This window comes from Engystomops pustulosus, chromosome 2 (genome assembly GCF_040894005.1).
Source record: "Engystomops pustulosus chromosome 2, aEngPut4.maternal, whole genome shotgun sequence".
In the NCBI taxonomy this organism is placed as follows: domain Eukaryota; kingdom Metazoa; phylum Chordata; class Amphibia; order Anura; family Leptodactylidae; genus Engystomops; species Engystomops pustulosus.
In genome coordinates this window covers 571,778-593,408 of record NC_092412.1, presented here as the reverse complement: position 1 = coordinate 593,408, position 21,631 = coordinate 571,778, and the positions used below count along the sequence as shown (strand labels likewise).

General features: G+C 53.5%; 1 protein-coding gene across 1 annotated transcript in view; it reads left to right on the top strand.

Moving 5' to 3' along the window:
• Positions 1 to 21,631, top strand: part of DNHD1 (dynein heavy chain domain 1) — a 140,745-nt gene that overhangs the window by 114,391 nt on the left and 4,723 nt on the right. The window contains exons 27-41 of the mRNA XM_072133564.1: positions 19 to 199; positions 3,082 to 3,184; positions 8,393 to 8,542; positions 10,006 to 10,188; positions 10,388 to 10,819; positions 10,951 to 11,365; positions 11,442 to 11,561; positions 11,774 to 11,992; positions 12,062 to 12,240; positions 12,449 to 13,342; positions 13,413 to 13,548; positions 14,441 to 14,506; positions 17,646 to 17,844; positions 17,934 to 18,025; positions 18,105 to 18,254. Of these exons, the coding sequence (XP_071989665.1) occupies positions 19 to 199; positions 3,082 to 3,184; positions 8,393 to 8,542; positions 10,006 to 10,188; positions 10,388 to 10,819; positions 10,951 to 11,365; positions 11,442 to 11,561; positions 11,774 to 11,992; positions 12,062 to 12,240; positions 12,449 to 13,342; positions 13,413 to 13,548; positions 14,441 to 14,506; positions 17,646 to 17,844; positions 17,934 to 18,025; positions 18,105 to 18,254 (3,519 nt within the window). The remainder of the gene's footprint in view (positions 1 to 18; positions 200 to 3,081; positions 3,185 to 8,392; positions 8,543 to 10,005; positions 10,189 to 10,387; positions 10,820 to 10,950; positions 11,366 to 11,441; positions 11,562 to 11,773; positions 11,993 to 12,061; positions 12,241 to 12,448; positions 13,343 to 13,412; positions 13,549 to 14,440; positions 14,507 to 17,645; positions 17,845 to 17,933; positions 18,026 to 18,104; positions 18,255 to 21,631) is intronic.

Genomic DNA, 21,631 nt, shown 5'->3' with positions numbered 1-21,631 from the left:
GTCTACCTTTATATTCAGGTCCTGCATCTTCCAGTGTGTCTAGAGTGATGACCCTCATCCATCTCCTGGCCCAGAGTTATAGTCACCGGATGTGGCCGGATCTCCCACTGACCACCGCAGGAACCTTCATCAACTTCATACAAACTTACCTGAAAGTCTTCTCCAAGCTCCAGAGAGATGTGACCAAGGAGGAGGAAAGGTGGGCACAGGGGCCATAATAACCACAGCTTGAAATGTGACCGTCCCAACAAGGAGTCCAGATCTCCATGAACACCCTGAGGAGCCTCCAAATCCCTGCACTAAAAACATGGAAGCGATTAGGACCTCCTGAGCCCATAGAGGTGTCCATACATGAGAAGAGCTGCTGAGTCTATAGTGGGTGTCCATAGAGGAGAGGAGGTCCTGAGCCTAAAGGGGTGTCCATACAGGAGAGGAGGTCCTGAGCCTATAGGGGTGTCCATACAGGAGAGAAGGTCCTGAGCCTATAGGGGTGTGCATACAGGAGAGGAGGTCCTGAGCCTATAGGGATGTCCATACAGAAGAGAAGGTCCTGAGTCTATAGTGGGTGTCAATACAGGAGAGGAGGTCCTGAGCCTAAAGGGGTGTCCATACAGGAGAGGAGGTCCTGAGCCTATAGGGGTGTCCATACAGGAGAGAAGGTCCTGAGCCTATAGGGGTGTGCATACAGGAGAGGAGGTCCTGAGTCTATAGGGATGTCCATACAGAAGAGGAGGTCCTGAGCCTATAGGGATGTCCATACAGGAGAGAAGGCCCTGAGCCTATAGGGATGTCCATACAGGAGAGGAGGTCCTGAGTCTATAGGGATGTCCATACAGAAGAGGAGGTCCTGAGTCTATAGGGGTGTCCATACAGAAGAGAAGGTCCTGAGTCTATAGGGGTGTCCATACAGAAGAGGAGGTCCTGAATCTATAGGGGTGTCCATACAGGAGAGGAGGTCCTGAGCCTATAGGGGTGTCCATACAGAAGAGAAGGTCCTGAGTCTATAGGGATGTCCATATAGGAGAGGAGGTCCTGGGTCTATAGGGATGTCCATACAGGACAGGAGGTCCTGAGTCTATAGGGATGTCCATACAGGAGAGGAGATCCTGAGTCTATAGGGATGTCCATATAGGAGAGGAGGTCCTGGGTCTATAGGGATGTCCATACAGAAGAGATCCTGAGTCTTTAGGGATGTCCATACATGAGAGGAGGTCCTGAGCCTATAGGGATGTCCATATAGGAGAGGAGGTCCTGAGCCTATAGGGATGTCCATAGAGAAGAGGAGATCCTGAGTCTATAGGGATGTCCATATAGGAGAGGAGGTCCTGAGCCTATAGGGATGTCCATACAGGAGAGGAGGTCCTGAGCCTATAGGGATGTCCATACAGAAGAGGAGGTCCTGAATCTATAGGGGTGTCCATACAGGAGAGGAGGTCCTGAGCCTATAGGGGTGTCCATACAGAAGAGAAGGTCCTGAGTCTATAGGGATGTCCATATAGGAGAGGAGGTCCTGGGTCTATAGGGATGTCCATACAGGACAGGAGGTCCTGAGTCTATAGGGATGTCCATACAGAAGAGGAGGTCCTGAGCCTATAGGGGTGTCCATACAGGAGAGAAGGTCCTGAGCCTATAGGGGTGTCCATACAGGAGAGAAGGTCCTGAGCCTATAGGGGTGTCCATACAGGAGAGGAGGTCCTGAGCCTATAGGGGTGTCCATACAGAAGAGAAGGTCCTGAGTCTATAGGGATGTCCATATAGGAGAGGAGGTCCTGGGTATATAGGGGTGTCCATACAGGAGAGGAGATCCTGAGTCTATAGGGATGTCCATATAGGAGAGGAGGTCCTGGGTCTATAGGGGTGTCCATACAGGAGAGGAGGTCCTGAGCCTATAGGGATGTCCATACAGAAGAGGAGGTCCTGACTCTATAGGGATGTCCATACAGAAGAGATCCTGAGCCTATAGGGATGTCCATATAGGAGAGGAGGTCCTGGGTATATAGGGGTGTCCATACAGGAGAGGAGGTCCTGAGCCTATAGGGATGTCCATACAGAAGAGGAGGTCCTGACTCTATAGGGATGTCCATACAGAAGAGGAGGTCCTGACTCTATAGGGATGTCCATACAGAAGAGGAGGTCCTGACTCTATAGGGATGTCCATACAGGAGAGGAGGTCCTGAGCCTATAGGGATGTCCATACAGGAGAGGAGGTCCTGAGCCTATAGGGATGTCCATACAGGAGAGGAGGTCCTGAGCCTATAGGGATGTCCATACAGGAGAGGAGGTCCTGAGCCTATAGGGGTGTCCATACAGGAGAGGAGGTCCTCAGTCTATAGGGGTGTCCATACATGAGAGGAGGCCCTGAACCTATAGGGGTGTCCATACAGAAGAGGAGGTCCTGAGTCTATAGGGGTGTCCAAACAGAAGAGGAGGTCCTGAGCCTATAGGGGTGTCCATACAGAAAGGAGGTCCTGAGCCTATAGGGGTGTCCATACAGGAGATAAAGTCCTGAGCCTCCTGATCTGTTGGGGCTCTTTGTGACATTTCCCCTCCGTCCTTTTCCATAGTCCTTGATATATTCAAATATGTTTTCCAGGATTTGACCAGGAAAACCACCTCTATTCGCTACCTTGTAAGACGCCCCCTTACCACCAAGTATGACCTACAAGAAGCCTAACATCATGATGTGGGATGACATCTATTCCAGAAGGAACAGACTCCCCTCTGTAGACGGCGCTGTACTGTCCAGTTGGGTCTCCTCAGTTCAGTGCAGGGAACTGGTTTGGCTTGTTCCCACATCCTGTTATTAGGCTTCTTGTAGGTCATGCTTGGTGGTAACGGGTCCGCCTTTCAAAGGGGCAATGTTTTCCATTTCCCACCTTGGAAAATGTATTTGCATATATCCCAGCATCAATGGCCATAAGTCTCTGCGCACCTGTAAGGCTCCTTAATTGGCTAACTCTCCATAAGGAGAAATCTTACTTCCTGACCCTAGTCTATGATACACAGTGGGGTCTCCTGTTTCTGGGGGAGGGGCTTCTGTTCAGGTTTTGTCGGAGAATGACGTTCACTTGTGTGGTGCAGGCTCCGTCGTGCCGTGACCCGGGTTCAGCAGCTCCAGGACGTGCAAGAAATGTGGACAAAGGAGATGGAGAAATGTTCCCAACGTCTACAGGAGGCAGAAGAGGTGAGTACAGGGGACGGAGGAGACCATGTACCTGGAAGAAGTGAGGAGAGATGAGGGTCTGATCTGATGGTACACGTCCCACGCGTGGGTGGAGAGATCTGTGATTACTATCACCTGTGCAAAACAGAATCTATAACATCACATCGGGCCATGCTGATCTTTAGTTGGACTCTGCACCTTTTTTAGGGCTAAAACGTCCTGCACAGGTATAAGAAGTGTCTGCGCTGGGAATATCAGACTCTGAGGTGCTTTTCTGCAAAGGGAACAGGAAGACTTCATCATTCTCAAAAGAGGATGGGGCAATGTATCACCAGATTTGGGTCAACAACCTCCTTCCCTCAATAAGAGCCCTAAAGATGGGCACATCCATGATGCGAATCTCCCGTTCCACCACATCCCAAAGATGCTCTATTGGATTGAGATCTGGTGACTGTGGAGGCCATTTGTGTCCAGTGACCTCATTGTCATGTTCAAGAAACCAGTCTGAGATGATTCCAGCTTTATGACATGGCGCATTATCCTGCTGAAAGTAGCCATCAGATGTTACAGGGTACATTGTGCTCATAAAGGGATGGACATGGGCAGCAACAACACCATGACACCAGCACCACCAGCCTGACCCGCTGATACAAGGCAGGATGGATCCATGACACCACCACCAGCCTGACCCGCTGATACAAGGCAGGATGGATCCATGACACCACCACCACCAGCCTGAGCCGCTGATACAAGGCAGGATGGATCCATGACACCAGCACCACCAGCCTGACCCGCTGATACAAGGCAGGATGGATCCATGACACCAGCACCACCAGCCTGAGCCGCTGATACAAGGCAGGATGGATCCATGACACCAGCACCACCAGCCTGAGCCGCTGATACAAGGCAGGATGGATCCATGACACCACCACCACCAGCCTGACCCGCTGATACAAGGCAGGATGGATCCATGACACCACCACCACCAGCCTGACCCGCTGATACAAGGCAGGATGGGTCCATGACACCACCACCACCAGCCTGACCCCCTGATACAAGGCAGGATGGATCCATGACACCAGCACCACCAGCCTGAGCCGCTGATACAAGGCAGGATGGATCCATGACACCACCACCACCAGCCTGACCCCCTGATACAAGGCAGGATGGATCCATGACACCAGCACCACCAGCCTGAGCCGCTGATACAAGGCAGGATGGATCCATGACACCACCACCACCAGCCTGAGCCGCTGATACAAGGCAGGATGGATCCATGACACCACCACCACCAGCCTGACCCGCTGATACAAGGCAGGATGGATCCATGACACCACCACCACCAGCCTGAGCCGCTGATACAAGGCAGGATGGATCCATGACACCAGCACCACCAGCCTGAGCCGCTGATACAAGGCAGGATGGATCCATGACACCACCACCACCAGCCTGAGCCGCTGATACAAGGCAGGATGGATCCATGACACCACCACCACCAGCCTGAGCCGCTGATACAAGGCAGGATGGATCCATGACACCACCAGCCTGAGCCGCTGATACAAGGCAGGATGGATCCATGACACCAGCACCACCAGCCTGAGCCGCTGATACAAGGCAGGATGGATCCATGACACCAGCACCACCAGCCTGAGCCGCTGATACAAGGCAGGATGGATCCATGACACCACCACCACCAGCCTGAGCCGCTGATACAAGGCAGGATGGATCCATGACACCACCACCACCAGCCTGAGCCGCTGATACAAGGCAGGATGGATCCATGACACCACCACCACCAGCCTGAGCCGCTGATACAAGGCAGGATGGATCCATGACACCAGCACCAGCCTGAGCCGCTGATACAAGGCAGGATGGATCCATGACACCAGCACCAGCCTGAGCCGCTGATACAAGGCAGGATGGATCCATGACACCAGCACCACCAGCCTGACCCGCTGATACAAGGCAGGATGGATCCATGACACCACCACCACCAGCCTGACCCGCTGATACAAGGCAGGATGGATCCGTGACACCACCACCACCAGCCTGAGCCGCTGATACAAGGCAGGATGGATCCATGACCCCACCACCACCAGCCTGACCCGCTGATACAAGGCAGGATGGATCCATGACACCACCAGCCTGAGCCGCTGATACAAGGCAGGATGGATCCATGACACCAGCACCACCAGCCTGAGCCGCTGATACAAGGCAGGATGGATCCATGACACCACCACCACCAGCCTGACCCGCTGATACAAGGCAGGATGGATCCATGACACCACCACCAGTCTGAGCCGCTGATACAAGGCAGGATGGATCCATGACACCACCACCACCAGCCTGACCCGCTGATACAAGGCAGGATGGATCCATGACACCACCACCACCAGCCTGAACCGCTGATACAAGGCAGGATGGATCCATGACACCACCACCACCAGCCTGAGCCGCTGATGCAAGGCAGGATGAATCCATGACACCACCACCACCAGCCTGACCCGCTGATACAAGGCAGGATGGATCCATGACTCCACCACCACCAGCCTGAGCCGCTGATACAAGGCAGGATGGATCCATGACACCACCACCACCAGCCTGAGCCGCTGATATAAGGCAGGATGGATCCATGACACCACCACCACCAGCCTGAACCGCTGATACAAGGCAAGATGGATCCATGACACCACCACCACCAGCCTGAGCCGCTGATACAAGGCAGGATGGATCCATGACACCACCACCACCAGCCTGAGCCGCTGATACAAGGCAGGATGGATCCATGACACCACCACCACCAGCCTGAGCCGCTGATACAAGGCAGGATGGATCCATGACACCACCACCACCAGCCTGAGCCGCTGATACAAGGCAGGATGGATCCATGACACCACCACCACCAGCCTGAGCCGCTGATACAAGGCAGGATGGATCCATGACACCACCACCACCAGCCTGAACCGCTGATACAAGGCAGGATGGATCCATGACACCACCACCACCAGCCTGAGCCGCTGATACAAGGCAGGATGAATCCATGACACCACCACCACCAGCCTGAGCCGCTGATACAAGGCAGGATGGATCCATGACACCACCACCACCAGCCTGACCCGCTGATACAAGGCAGGATGGATCCATGACACCACCACCACCTGCCTGAGCCGCTGATACAAGGCAGGATGGATCCATGACACCACCACCACCAGCCTGACCCGCTGATACAAGGCAGGATGGATCCATGACACCACCACCACCAGCCTGCCCCGCTGATACAAGGCAGGATGGATCCATGACACCAGCACCACCAGCCTGACCCGCTGATATAAGGATGGATCCATGACACCACCACCACCAGCCTGAGCCGCTGATACAAGGCAGGATGGATCCATGACACCACCACCACCAGCCTGACCCGCTGATACAAGGCAGGATGGATCCATGACACCACCACCACCAGCCTGAGCCGCTGATACAGGGCAGGATGGATCCATGACACCACCACCACCAGCCTGACCCGCTGATACAAGGCAGGATGGATCCATGACACCAGCACCACCAGCCTGAGCCGCTGATACAAGGCAGGATGGATCCATGACACCACCACCACCAGCCTGAGCCGCTGATACAAGGCAGGATGGATCCATGGCACCAGCACCACCAGCCTGAGCCGCTGATACAAGGCAGGATGGATCCATGACACCACCACCACCAGCCTGAGCCGCTGATACAAGGCAGGATGGATCCATGACACCACCAGCACCAGCCTGAGCCGCTGATACAAGGCAGGATGGATCCATGACACCACCACCACCAGCCTGACCCGGGAATACAAGGCAGGATGGATCCATGACACCACCACCACCAGCCTGAGCCGCTGATACAAGGCAGGATGGATCCATGACACCACCACCACCAGCCTGACCCGCCGATACAAGGCAGGATGGATCCATGACACCACCACCACCAGCCTGACCCGCTGATACAAGGCAGGATGGATCCATGACACCACCACCACCAGCCTGACCCGCTGATACAAGGCAGGATGGATCCATGACACCCCCACCACCAGCCTGAGCCGCTGATACAAGGCAGGATGGATCCATGACACCACCACCACCAGCCTGAGCCGCTGATACAAGGCAGGATGGATCCATGACACCACCACCACCAGCCTGACCCGCTGATACAAGGCAGGATGGATCCATGACACCACCACCACCAGCCTGACCCGCTGATACAAGGCAGGATGGATCCATGACACCAGCACCACCAGCCTGAGCCGCTGATACAAGGCAGGATGGATCCATGACACCACCACCACCAGCCTGAGCCGCTGATACAAGGCAGGATGGATCCATGACACCACCACCACCAGCCTGAACCGTTGATACAAGGCAGGATGGATCCATGCTTTCATGTTGTTGTACCAAATTCTGACCCTACCATCCGAATGTCGCAGCAGAAATCGAGACTCATCAGACCAGGCAACGTTTTTCCAATCTTCTACTGTCCAATTTTCATGAGCTTGTGCAAATTGTAGCCTCAGTTTCCTGTTCTTAGCTGAAAGGAGTGGCACCCGGTGTGGTCTTCTGCTGCTGTAGCCCATCTGCCTCAAAGTTGGCCGTAGTGTGCGTTCAGAGATGCTCTTCTGCCTACCTTGGTTGTAACGGGTGGCGATTTGAGTCACTGTTGCCTTTCTATCAGCTCGAACCAGTCTGCCCATTCTCCTGTGACCTCTGGCATCAACAAGGCATTTCCGCCCACAGAACTGCCGCTCACTGGATGTTTTTTCTTTTTTGGACCATTCTCTGTAAACCCTAGAGATGGTTGTGCGTGAAAATCCCAGTAGATCAGCAGTTTCTGAAATACTCAGACCAGCCCTTCTGGCACCAACAACCATGCCACGTTCACAGGCCACAAATCACCTTTCTTCCCCATACTGATGCTCGGGAGAACTGCAGGAGATTGTCCTGACCATGTCTACATGCCTAAATGCACTGCCGCCATGTGATTGGCTGATTAGAAATTAAGTGTTAACGAGCAGTTGGACAGGTGTACCTAATAAAGTGGCCGGTGAGTGTGTATATATATATATATATATACTCGGTTACCTCTGCACTATCAGTTTGTACTTGGGGATGGACGCAGCTGTAGGAAATCTTTGCTCTTTTGTGATCTTACGTGTAACTCCATAATATTAAGCCTTTTTCCTTCTCCTGAGAGGAGCGGGAGCACTGGAGCCAAGAACATGAGAAGATGAAGGAAGAAGAGGAACGGGTCACAGCCGAGTGTGAGGAGCTGGAGAGGACCAAGGAGAGAGTGAGGGAACGGCTCACCCGACTGCAGCTTCAGAGACAAGGTGACCTGGAGCAGGTGAGACGTCACAGTCAGAGAGCTACAAGTGAGTTTCCTAGTCGCCTTCCCCTCCTCCTACATTTCTCATCCGAGTTCCCGCTTCCCCCCCGCTGTGTACTGTAGAAGATTTCACTTGTATACATACTGGGGCAGATTTACTTACCCGGTCCATTCGCGATCCAGCGGCACGCTCTCTGCGGTGGATTTGGGTCTTCCCGCGATTCACTAAGGTAGTTCCTCCGCCGTCCACCAGGTGGCGCTGAAGTTCCCCGACCTATTCCTGGTGAAGGTAAGTGCAAGCTCCGCTAAACTTTTTTTTTTTTTCAATGCGGCGGTTTTTCCGAATCCGCCAGGTTTTCATTCGCCCACGCCCCCCGATTTCCGTCGCGTGCATGCCAGCGCCGATGCGCCACAATCCGATCGTGTGCACCAAAATCCCGGGGCAATACAGGAAATCGGCGCAAATCGGAAATATTCGGGTAACACGTCGGGTAAACGCGAATCGGGCCCTTAGTAAATGACCCCCACTGTGGCACAATAGTGTATAGTGCAGGTGGCGCCAGATTCAGGATTTCTGGTGCGCGATCTGCATGAATCTGGTGCCCCCTGCACTGCCCTGACTGAGGGCCCCACTATTTCTTTGGTGCACCTTTAACATGGGGAGTGCGACACGATTCTGTTGGACTTTGTATGTTAAATTTGTCCGGTCCGACTGAGCACCGGGAGCGCCCCCTTCAGTGCAAACATTTGTGTCACATGAAGAATAGCGCAGCCGTGACACAAAGGTTGGGACACTTCTTAAAGAGATTATACTAGAAAGTTCTATGCACACATGGAAGAATGAGGACAATGGGGCAGATTTACTTACCCGGTCCATTCGCGATCCAGTGGCGCGTTCTCTGCAGTGGATTCGGGTCTTCCGGCGATTCACTAAGGCAGTTCCTCCGACGTCCACCAGGTGGCGCTGCTGCACTGAAGTTCATCGGAGTGCACTGGAGTTCACCGTCCTACCCTGGGTGCAGGTAAGAGCGTGTCAAGCGACTAATTTTTTTTTTAGATTCTGTGGTTTTTCCGAATCCGCCGGGTTTTCCGATGGCCACGCCCTGATTTCCATCGTGTGCATGCCGGCGCGATGCGTCAAACAATCCGATTGCGTGCGCCAAAATCCTGGGGCAATACAGGGGAAATCAGCACAAATCGGAAATATTCGGATAACCCGTCAGAAAAACGCGATTCGGGCCCTTAGTAAATGACCCCCATTATGTTAAATACGGGACAGGTGTCCTTCAATAAATCAAAAAATAAGATGCTCTGTTCTCCCCCTGCCCCCCCTGCGCAGCTCTCCGCTCCCTCTCTGCCGCAATCACAGCTCTCTGTTCCCCCTCCCCAGTGCTCCCCCACCACAGCTCTCCTCTCCCCCCTCTGCATGTTTGTGTACCCCCACATCTGATTTCCCCTGTTATATGCTCGGTGTCCCCCAGACACGTCTCCAGTGGGCTGCTGTCCAGAAGGAGCTGAGGGTCCTGGATGTGGAGGAGCTCCGGAGTTACCGTGCGCCCCCTCCCCCCGTCATCATGGTCACAGACGTCCTCTGTACTGTATTCGGGAGAGAACCTGGATGGGAAAATGCCAAACTGCTCCTCGGACAAGATCATTTCTATCAGGTAAGTAGAAGCTCTACAGGAGGAGAGCGAGGCGTGAGGTGCCGCACCATGGAGGGGGACGGGGGGCTGCACTATAGACCACAGCAGTCTACGGTAGGTCTCTCAGGGGGTGTATGGGCGGATAATAAGGCTTTCCTATGTGCAGTTTTGAGGGGATCCCTTCTTACAGGTTGTTACATTTGTTTGCTCTCTTCCTCAGGATTTACAGTTTTATGATGGACACAAGATGGCGGACAGCGTCTTCTCTTCTCTGAGCAGAGCAGTAAGGAGACCTGACTTTAGTGTCCACCTTGTGCAGCCGGTGAGTGCTGCGGCGGGGTCCCTCTGCCACTGGCTCCGGGGTCTTCAGCGATACTGCAGCGTCCTCCGCCGTCTGGAGAAGGGTCGGGCTCTGCTGTCTGAGGTGGAAGCAGAGGACCTGCGGGTGGCTCAGAAGATCGCAGACCAGAGGCTGCGCCAGGAAAAGGTTATGAGGCACAAAGACCAATGTGCACAGAATCTGCAGAAATCCCTGGAAGCCAAACAAGAACTCCAGAGGGAGGCGCACCAGCTGAGGAGCAAGCAGGCCCAGGCCCAGCAGTGTGAGGGCAGAGCACGACCACATCTGACTACCTGGACTGCAGCTCTGGAGGTAAGGTCCCATGTAGACGTGCAGATATAAATGCCATCTCCTCTGTTCTGTAAGGTCAGACACTGCTGTGGTCTTCAGGGGCCCCTGGGTCTCGTCTCTTCTGAATATTACGGGCCCTATTTGTCTTCCAGGTCCTGCAGCGCCGCCGCCAGGCTCTACAGATGGATGCCCTGCTGGTTTCGGCCTCCATCACGTATCTGGGTTGTGTACCGTGGACTCGCTGTACAACTCTGATGGATAAATGGAGCTCCTTGTGCTGTGGAGATGAGGTGTCCCTAGAACCTGATGATATAAGAGAAGAGCTGGACACTCCACATACAGCGCACAGTGCAGCCGGACGGGTCCTCAAGCTGCTCTGCTCCCCCTCACTAAGGATGCGCTGGCAAAAGGAGAGGCTACCCATCACCACGGAGACTCTGACACGAGCCTCCATCCTCCAAGCCAGAGCCTTGTATTCAGAGCTCAGACCAACCCTGATCCTGGACCCTGATGTGAGGGCAGAGAGGTGCCTGCAGGTCCTGCTGTGTGCAGGAGACCAGGAGAGAGGTCAGCACTGCGCTTGTGTCCTGTGTGTGTCCTGCATGTCCATCAGAGCTGCCATCTACCTCATGTCTCTGTACAGGGAAATCATCACAGGGTCAGGGAGACCAGACAAATCTTCTAGATCGCACCCAGGAGCTCTGTGTGATCGACGCGTTGGATATGGAGCTGACCCAGAGACTATCCTCCGCCTTAGAACTAGGTGAGAAGCCGGAGAGCTGAACATCCCATGAGGCAGAGGCGTTATCTGCTATAAACATAACGGGCAGAACAGCGGCAGCCATTACTGAGGAGCAGGTCCACAACCATTGCCGGGCTACACCTCAGCAGCCTCAAAGACATGGGGCAAGAAGCTTACACCTGCTGGAGATGTAGGTTGTCACTTGACTTGCTTTGGTTTCTCCGCTCTTCCAGGTTTGTGTGTTCTCATAAAAAATGTGGAGAAGATGCCTTCTTGTCTGGAGATGATATGCTCTGTACGATGTAGAACCCATTGCCATCCACTATCAACCTCCAGCTCCATGGAGACCCCATCATGCCTGCCGTCCCCCCCGGTGACCCGAGGTGATGGGGCCTCGCCGTCCTCCCATGTGTTCCTCAGCACGAGTCTCCCTCTGAAGACCTTTATTCAAGGTAAGTTACTCATCTGTATGGTTTGGGCCCCTGGAAGATATGGAAGCTGAGACGGATCACTCATTGCAGAGGTCGGAGCCACATTCCTAAAAGAAGTCACTGTGGTAGACCTGAGCCTCGGCTCCTCAGGGCTGAAAGAGGAGATGGTGCAGGAGATAATGCGATTTAGAGACCCGCGACTGCAAGAAGAGCGCTGGCGTCTGAGCTGGAACGCCCTGAAACTTATGGAGGAGCTACGTGGTGCTGAGGTGAGATGCCAGAAGCCCTTATATGTAAGGTCCCATGCAGATAATCACCCCAGGTGTTCACCCAGCTACAAGTGTTCTGCCCTTCCACGCCCTTCTATGTTTCCATCCCACACTGACTCATTTCCAGAGATCGTTGGTCAGTAGGTTCCAGATTCTACCAACCCTGAGCACACAAAGAGCTAAATTGTACTCTCTTCTTCCATGACAGGACAGTTTACTGGAGTATGTCTCCACAGGAACCGTTCCTTTGGTGGAGGACAAGGATTTTCTGGATAGGGTGTCCTCCTGTGAGGAGGCCCAGGCTATGCTGCAGCCATCACTGCTGGACGTAGAAGCCTTACAACAGCAGATAGGAGACTCCATGACCCAGTACACGTCCGCAGCACAGAATTGTGTCCATCTCTTTGCCAGAATGCAGGAAGTGTCCCGATTATCTCCACATTATCACTTTCCCGCCTCCTCAGTTCTACGCTGGGCTCTTGGTGCTCTTAGTGGTCAGGCAGAGAGTGGACGGGACCTGGAAAAGGTTCTGACCAGTGGAGTCCTCAGATGTGCCCTCCCCATGATTGCGGAGGAGCATCGGTACATCCTGCAGGTGCTGCTGGCGGTGGGGAAGCCTCATCCTCTGGAGTGGTTCTCCTTCTTAGGACTTGCATGTAAATCCTCGTTGGAGACCTCATCCTCCTGCATCCAGAGACCACAGTGGATCCACATTTCCGCCTGGGAAGAAATAGCACAGCTGGAGAAGCTCTCGGTTTTCCAGGGCATCCGCTCCTCCCTGAGCACACAGTCCAAGCAATGGCAGGAGTACTTCACCCTGCGCTCCACCGTGATCGGGCCCGTACCCTGCTCCAGCTTTTCACACCTCACCCTCTTCCAGGTGGCCATCTTATGGCGGATCTTAAAACCTGAATGCCTCGGACTGGTCTTATCTCACCTTACCTCATGTATCCTGGGTCCAGGACCTGAAGACAAATGTGAGGATGAAGAAGTCATCGGTCAGTCAGATCCTGGTTCTACAGTTCTCTTCATCGTTCCTCCAGTTTCACCAGATATTCCCATGAATTTCATCCAGCATATGGCAAAGAAGAAGGGCACGGAGGTGGGTGGTGAATCCATGCCAGCTGCACATTGCTGTATCTTCTGACGCCTTACTGATCCCTCCATTACAGGTGAAGATCATCTCTTGTAGCGAGGCCCTCCCCGCCAGCACCATGAGGGACACACTGCGGGCAAGTCAGCAGGAGGGATGCTGGATCCTACTGGACTGGCAACCAGCGCTGGCTGATCTCCGGGTGACAGCAGAAGGTAAGATGTCCGATCACAAAACATTCAACTATTTACATCTCATCCTAGTATTCCAGGGACACAGGATCCAAACCATCCTGATATTCCAGTGACACGGGATCTGAGGCGTCCTGATATTCCAGTCACACGGGATCTGATGCGTCCTGATGTTCCAGTCACACGGGATCTGACGCGTCCTGATGTTCCAGTCACATGGGATCTGACGCATCCTGATGTTCCAGTCACACGGGATCTGACGCGTCCTGATGTTCCAGTCACATGGGATCTGACGCGTCCTGATATTCCAGTCACACGGGATCTGACGCGTCCTGATATTTCAGTCACACGGGATCTGACGCGTCCTGATATTCCAGTCACACGGGATCTGACGCGTCCTGATATTCCAGTCACACGGGATCTGACGCGTCCTGATATTCCCGGGGACAAGGGATCTGACGCGTCCTGATATTCCAGTCACACAGGATCTGACGCGTCCTGATATTCCAGTCACACGGAACCTGACGCATCCTGATATTCCAGTCACACGGGATCTGACGCGTCCTGATATTCCAGTCACACGGGATCTGATGCGTCCTGATATTCCAGTCACACGGGATCTGATGCGTCCTGATATTCCAGTCACACGGGATCTGAGGCGTCCTTATATTCCAGTCACACAGGATCTGACGCGTCCTGATATTCCAGTCACACGGGATCTGACGCGTCCTGATATTCCAGTCACACGGGATCTGATGCGTCCTGATATTCCAGTCACACAGGATCTGATGCGTCCTGATATTCCAGTCACACGGGATCTGATGTGTCCTGATATTCCAGTCACACGGGATCTAATGCGTCCCTGTGGGAGTGAACATCTTTATCTCAGTAATTTTCTCCCTTTTCTTCTCTGCAGATGAGGTGAATGCAGATTTCAGACTCTGTGTAGCTGTAGAGGAGGAGATGCTGCGCTCTGTGCCAGGTGACTCCCCTCCCCAATTATATAGATAACACCTGTACATATGGAGACGCAATTCTGTGCATTTCCCACCTGTTTCTGTATCCCTCCTTCCTTTATCCTCTGCCCCCTGTATCTCCATCTCTCTGTACCACTCCTTCCTATAACCCCTTCACCCCCTCCTTCATGTCCTCTGCACCCCTTCTTTCCATAGTCCTGTACCCACTTCCTCCAGTGTCCTCTGCACCCCTTCTTTCCATAGTCCTGTACCCACTTCCTCCAGTGTCCTCTGCACCCCTTCTTTCCATAGTCCTGTACCCACTTCCTCCAGTGTCCTCTGCACCCCTTCTTTCCCTAGTCCTGTACCCACTTCCTCCAGTGTCCTCTGCGCCCCTTCTTTCCCTAGTTGTGTACCCACTTCCTCCAGTGTCCTCTGCACCCCTTCTTTCCCTAGTTGTGTACCCACTTCCTCCAGTGTCCTCTGCACCCCTTCTTTCCATTGCTCTGTACCATCTCCTTCCAGTGTCCTCTGCACCCCTTCTTTCCATAGTCCTGTACCCACTTCCTCCAGTGTCCTCTGCACCCCTTCTTTCCATTGCTCTGTACCATCTCCTTCCAGTGTCCTCTGCACCCCTTCTTTCCATAGTTCTGTACCCACTTCCTCCAGTGTCCTCTGCACCCCTTCTTTCCATAGTTCTGTACCCACTTCCTCCAGTATCCTCTGCACCCCTTCTTTCCATAGTCCTGTACCCACTTCCTCCAGTGTCCTCTGCACCCCTTCTTTCCATAGTTGTGTACCCATTTCCTCCAGTGTCCTCTGCACCCCTTCTTTCCATAGTTCTGTACCCACTTCCTCCAGTGTTCTCTGCACCCCTTCTTTCCCTAGTTGTGTACCCACTTCCTCCAGTGTCCTCTGCGCCCCTTCTTTCCATAGTCCTGTACCCACTTCCTCCAGTGTTCTCTGCCCCCCTTCTTTCCATAGTCCTGTACCCACTTCCTCCAGTGTCCTCTGCACCCCTTCTTTCCCTAGTTGTGTACCCACTTCCTCCAGTGTCCTCTGCACCCCTTCTTTCCATTGCTCTGTACCATCTCCTTCCAGTGTCCTCTGCACCCCTTCTTTCCATAGTCCTGTACCCACTTCCTCCAGTGTCCTCTGCACCCCTTCTTTCCATTGCTCTGTACCATCTCCTTCCAGTGTCCTCTGCACCCCTTCTTTCCATAGTTCTGTACCCACTTCCTCCAGTGTCCTCTGCACCCCTTCTTTCCATTGCTTTGTACCATCTCCTTCCAGTGTCCTCTGCACCCCTTCTTTCCATAGTCCTGTACCCACTTCCTCCAGTGTCCTCTGCACCCCTTCTTTCCATAGTTCTGTACCCACTTCCTCCAGTGTCCTCTGCACCCCTTCTTTCCATAGTTCTGTACCCACTTCCTCCAGTGTCCTCTGCACCCCTTCTTTCCATAGTTCTGTACCCACTTCCTCCAGTGTCCTCTGCACCCCTTCTTTCCATAGTCCTGTACCCACTTCCTCCAGTGTCCTCTGCACCCCTTCTTTCCATAGTTCTGTACCCACTTCCTCCAGTGTCCTCTGCACCCCTTCTTTCCATAGTTCTGTACCCACTTCCTCCAGTGTCCTCTGCACCCCTTCTTTCCATAGTTGTGTACCCACTTCCTCCAGTGTCCTCTGCACCCCTTCTTTCCATAGCTCTGTACCATCTCCTTCCAGTGTCCTCTGCACCCCTTCTTTCCATAGTCCTGTACCCACTTCCTCCAGTGTCCTCTGCACCCCTTCTTTCCATAGTTCTGTACCCACTTCCTCCAGTGTCCTCTGCACCCCTTCTTTCCATTGCTCTGTACCATCTCCTTCCAGTGTCCTCTGCACCCCTTCTTTCCATAGTTCTGTACCCACTTCCTCCAGTGTCCTCTGCGCCCCTTCTTTCCATAGTCCTGTACCCACTTCCTCCAGTGTTCTCTGCACCCCTTCTTTCCATAGTTCTGTACCCACTTCCTCCAGTGTCCTCTGCACCCCTTCTTTCCATAGTTCTGTACCCACTTCCTCCAGTGTCCTCTGCACCCCTTCTTTCCATTGCTCTGTACCATCTCCTTCCAGTGTCCTCTGCACCCCTTCTTTCCATAGTCCTGTACCCACTTCCACCAGTGTCCTCTGCACCCCTTCTTTCCATAGTTCTGTACCCACTTCCTCCAGTGTCCTCTGCACCCCTTCTTTCCCTAGTTCTGTACCCACTTCCTCCAGTGTCCTCTGCACCCCTTCTTTCCATTGCTCTGTACCATCTCCTTCCAGTGTCCTCTGCACCCCTTCTTTCCATAGTTCTGTACCCACTTCCTCCATTGTCCTCTGCACCCCTTCTTTCCATAGTCCTGTACCCACTTCGACCAGTGTCCTCTGCACCCCTTCTTTCCATAGTTGTGTACCCATTTCCTCCAGTGTCCTCTGCACCCCTTCTTTCCATAGTCCTGTACCCACTTCCTCCAGTGTCCTCTGCACCCCTTCTTTCCATTGCTCTGTACCATCTCCTTCCAGTGTCCTCTGCACCCCTTCTTTCCATTGCTCTGTACCATCTCCTTCCAGTGTCCTCTGCACCCCTTCTTTCCCTAGTTGTGTACCCACTTCCTCCAGTGTCCTCTGCACCCCTTCTTTCCATAGTCCTGTACCCACTTCCTCCAGTGTCCTCTGCACCCCTTCTTTCCATAGTCCTGTACCCACTTCCTCCAGTGTCCTCTGCACCCCTTCTTTCCATAGTTCTGTACCCACTTCCTCCAGTGTCCTCTGCACCCCTTCTTTCCATAGTTCTGTACCCACTTCCTCCAGTGTCCTCTGCACCCCTTCTTTCCATAGTCCTGTACCCACTTCCTCCAGTGTCCTCTGCACCCCTTCTTTCCATTGCTCTGTACCATCTCCTTCCAGTGTCCTCTGCACCCCTTCTTTCCATAGTTGTGTACCCACTTCCTCCAGTGTCCTCTGCACCCCTTCTTTCCATAGTCCTGTACCCACTTCCTCCAGTGTCCTCTGCACCCCTTCTTTCCATTGCTCTGCACCCCATTTCTCATCTCTCAGTCCTCCCTGCTAGAAGTCTAGTCTGTACCCAGTCTGTCCATCTTTCTGCACCCCCTCCTTCCATGACCCTGGTATTGTTCTCTCTTGAAGTTGCCTTGCGTTGCGGACCCCGCTTTGCCCCCTGTGCGCTACGCTTCACCCTCCGTGATTTTCTTCTTCGAAGCTGTTTGGACGTGGTGGAGGATTTGGGGGAGAAGAACCCCCTTACTCTGCGGTTACTGATTCTTCACAGTGTCCTGCTCCTCAGACAGGAGTACAGCCCCTATGTACAGCGCCATACATACTGCTGGTGAGTGCTCGCTCATGTGAAGGGGGCAAGACCCCAGACCCCCGGCTGTTGTGCACATGTGGGTAACCAGCGCTGCGTCCTCTCCACAGGAGGCAGAAGGATCTGAGGAACGCTCTGCAGGCTGTGCGGACAGTCATGGCGCAATGTAAGGACTGGGACCAAGCGCTGCCCTTCATCACAGGTAATAGCCGGATTATAGGGTCAGAAGGGGGGGACATGCATCACCCGTCCCAGGTATCTATTCTCTACTCTTCTTACAGGGGCCATTATATATGGGGGTCACATCCTGGAAGAGGACGACGTCCGGAGTGTCACGGCTGTGGCCCAGCATTGTCTTCAAGAACCTCATCATGGGAGCGGCAGAGGTCTATCCCATGTGATGTCAGCCCTGGTGGCAGGGGGTGGCTCAGGTAAGTGTCACATCGTACACAGTGTTACGTGCTGGTCCAGCACCATTCACACCTCACATTAAAAAAAGGTAACAAACATAGCATAAAATAAACCACATCCATTAATAACGTCCCACAGCTGCAGGAGCAGGTAAGTTTTGATCAGGTTCACCCTTTACCTGAGGGTCAAAGACCAACCCTTCCACTGGTCCACCTTCTGGGCGGCGATCTTAAGCCTGCCGTCCCAGTGTTGCATGGGGTAATCCCCCTGGCCAAATTAAATGCTCAGAACTTTGGCAGAGTCCTGGAAGAGTGTCCGGGTGATCAAAGCCTGGACCTCCCTCTCCCAGCCAGAGACTCTCACACTTATCCTGATTGATCTTGGACCCAGAAGCCTCTGAGTAGCGGTCAACCTCTGACATCACCCATTGCGCCTCCCCTCTGCAGGACACAAAAACAGTGACATTGTCAGCATAAGCGACCACCCTGCGGCTTCCAGTGCCACCTAGTTCATCCCGACTGTCACTAATGTGCCACGATCAGCCCTCCTAAAGAAACACATATAGCAGTGGGCTCAGAGGACAACATTGGCGAACACTTGACCCAACCTCAGAAGAGCGGGAAACTCATTGTCAATTGGCTGAAGGTTTTCTATGCAGGGGAAAGCTGGTGATTTCTTGAGAGCGAGCCCTTCAGTCGTCAGGCTGACTTCATCTTACCCCCTCACCACGACAGCACCACGGGATAGAGGGGTCCTCCCCCAAGGAATGGAAACTCGGCCCATAAAAAAAGTGTACCTCCTTCTCCACTGCAGTATGGTTTCCTGTCCCTGTGGGAGACCCAGTGGGGTCCTTAGTAAGGATCACTGAAGATTCCTCCGGTGGGAGTTCTCTGGTCTCCCATCCAGGTCTCCTTCTATTGTGCCTTACCCGGTTGGGGGCCGTTTCGGAGCATTGGGCCGGATGTGTGCTGGAGCGGGGGAGGACCTCTTCTAGGCGGCACCTCTTTTCTGAGCTGATCAGAGCTGGCGGCACCCTTTCCCGGCAGAATCCGGAAGTTGTCTGCCCCACAATGTACCACGTGACTTAAAAGTCCTCGCTCACGGGTTTGTGGGCTGTCCACGCTCCCAACCGAGCTCAGGATGCTAGTGCTGCTGCCTCCGCCTGTATGTCTCCTCGTGCTGGTTATCATCCTGTGTGCGCTCATGTGCACCTTTATGCTAGAGCTGATACGTCCGCTGTGTATTGGACCGCTTCTTGGTGAGACGTTATTGTGTCGCTGATCTATTCCACCTTTCTGCATGATCAGAGAAATCCGGTAGATTCTGGCGATGAACATATGGGGGGTCATTTACTAAGGGCCCGAATCGCGTTTTCCCGATGTGTTACCCGAATATTTCCGATTTGCGCCGAGTTTCCTTGAATTGCCCCGGGATTGTGGCGCACGGGTTTGGATTGTGTCGCGCGCGCACCAGCTTCCGTGCGCCACAAATAGGGGGCGTGGTTTTCGAGCAACCCGAATTATTCGGACAAGCCCCTGAATTTAAAAACCGAATTGTGTCGCATAAGGACCGCTTACCTTCACCTGGTCCAGCTCGGTGCATTCCGGCGCGATGAGTTTACTTTCAGCGCAGCAGCGCCACCTGGTGGACGGCGGAAGAACTACCTTATTAAATCCCGGCCGGACCCGAATCCAGAGCGGAGAAGCCGCCGCTGGAACGCGAATGGACCGGGTAAGTAAATGTGCCCCATGGTGTGAGATACAGGGTGAATTGTGGTAGCGGTGAGTACGGCCCTTATAACGGCTGATTTTTGTTACTGAGGCCCGTCCTGTGTTCTTGTATTTTCATAGAGCAAGCTATAAGTAGAAAAGTTACTAGAAAGTCTAAAAATCAGGCCTGTAGGATTTGCAGATTTACTCTACCGTCCTCCTATGAGAAACCTGCTTGAGTCGTGTTCGGTCCCACAGGAAACTTCTCTTATGGATTTGATTGGGGTCAAATGTAGCTGAAGAGGTCGGTAGTTCCATGAAAAAAGCGTCAAGAGGGTCATCTACTTTTTCCTCTCCTTGTACTTCTGTGTGTCTGATTCAGAGAATGAGTTTAATGGGGCTCATTTACTAAGGGTCCGTGGACCGCACAAACATTGGATATTCCAACGATTACCGTTTTGCGTTGCATTTAAAAGTGGATTGTGGTGCACGCGATGCACCAGGAAGAAGAAGGTGAACTCTGGGGACCTGAGCGGGGAAGAGACACATGCAGGATATCGGGGGCGGGATCTTAGTGACTCCCCGCACAGCGCATTATACACGGACAATGCACTTACATGCACCAGGAAGAAGAAGGTGAACTCCAGGGACCTGAGCGGGGAAGCGACACATGCAGGATATCGGGCGCACCATCTTAGTGACTCCCCGCACAGCGCATTATACACGGACAATGCACTTACATGCACCAGGAAGAAGAAGGTGAACTCCGGGGACCTGAGCGGGGAAGAGACACATGCAGGATATCGGGCGCAGGATCTTAGTGACTCCCCGCACAGCGCATTATACACGGACACTGCACTTACATACACCAGGAAGAAGAAGGTGAACTCCGGGACCTGAGCGGGGAAGCGACACATGCAGGATATCGGCGCAGGATCTTAGTGACTCCCCGCACAGCGCATTATACACGGACAATGCACTTACATGCACCAGGAAGAAGAAGGTGAACTCCTGGGACCTGAGCGGGGAAGTGACACATGCAGGATATCAGGTGCAGGATCTTAGTGACTCCCCGCACAGCACATTATACACGGACAATGCACTTAAATGCACCAGGAAGAAGAAGGTGAACTCCAGGGACCTGAGCGGGGAAGAGACACATGCAGGATATCGGGGGCAGGATCTTAGTGACTCCCCGCACAGCGCATTATACACGGACAATGCACTTAAATGCACCAGGAAGAAGAAGGTGAACTCCAGGGACCTGAGCGGGGAAGTGACACATGCAGGATATCGGGGGAAGGATCTTAGTCACTCCCCGCACAGCGCATTATACATGGACAATGCACTTACATGCACCAGGAAGAAGAAGGTGAACTCCAGGGACCTGAGCGGGGAAGCCACACATGCAGGATATCGGGTGCAGGATCTTAGTGACTTCCTGCACAGCGCATTATACACGGACAATGCACTTACATGCACCAGGAAGAGGAAGGTGAACTCCAGGGACCTGAGCGGGGAAGTGACACATGCAGGATATCGGGCGCACGATCTTAGTGACTCCCCGCACAGCGCATTATACACGGACAATGCACTTACATGCACCAGGAAGAAGAAGGTGAACTCCGGGGACCTGAGCGGGGAAACGACACATGCAGGATATCGGGCGCACGATCTTAGTGAATCGC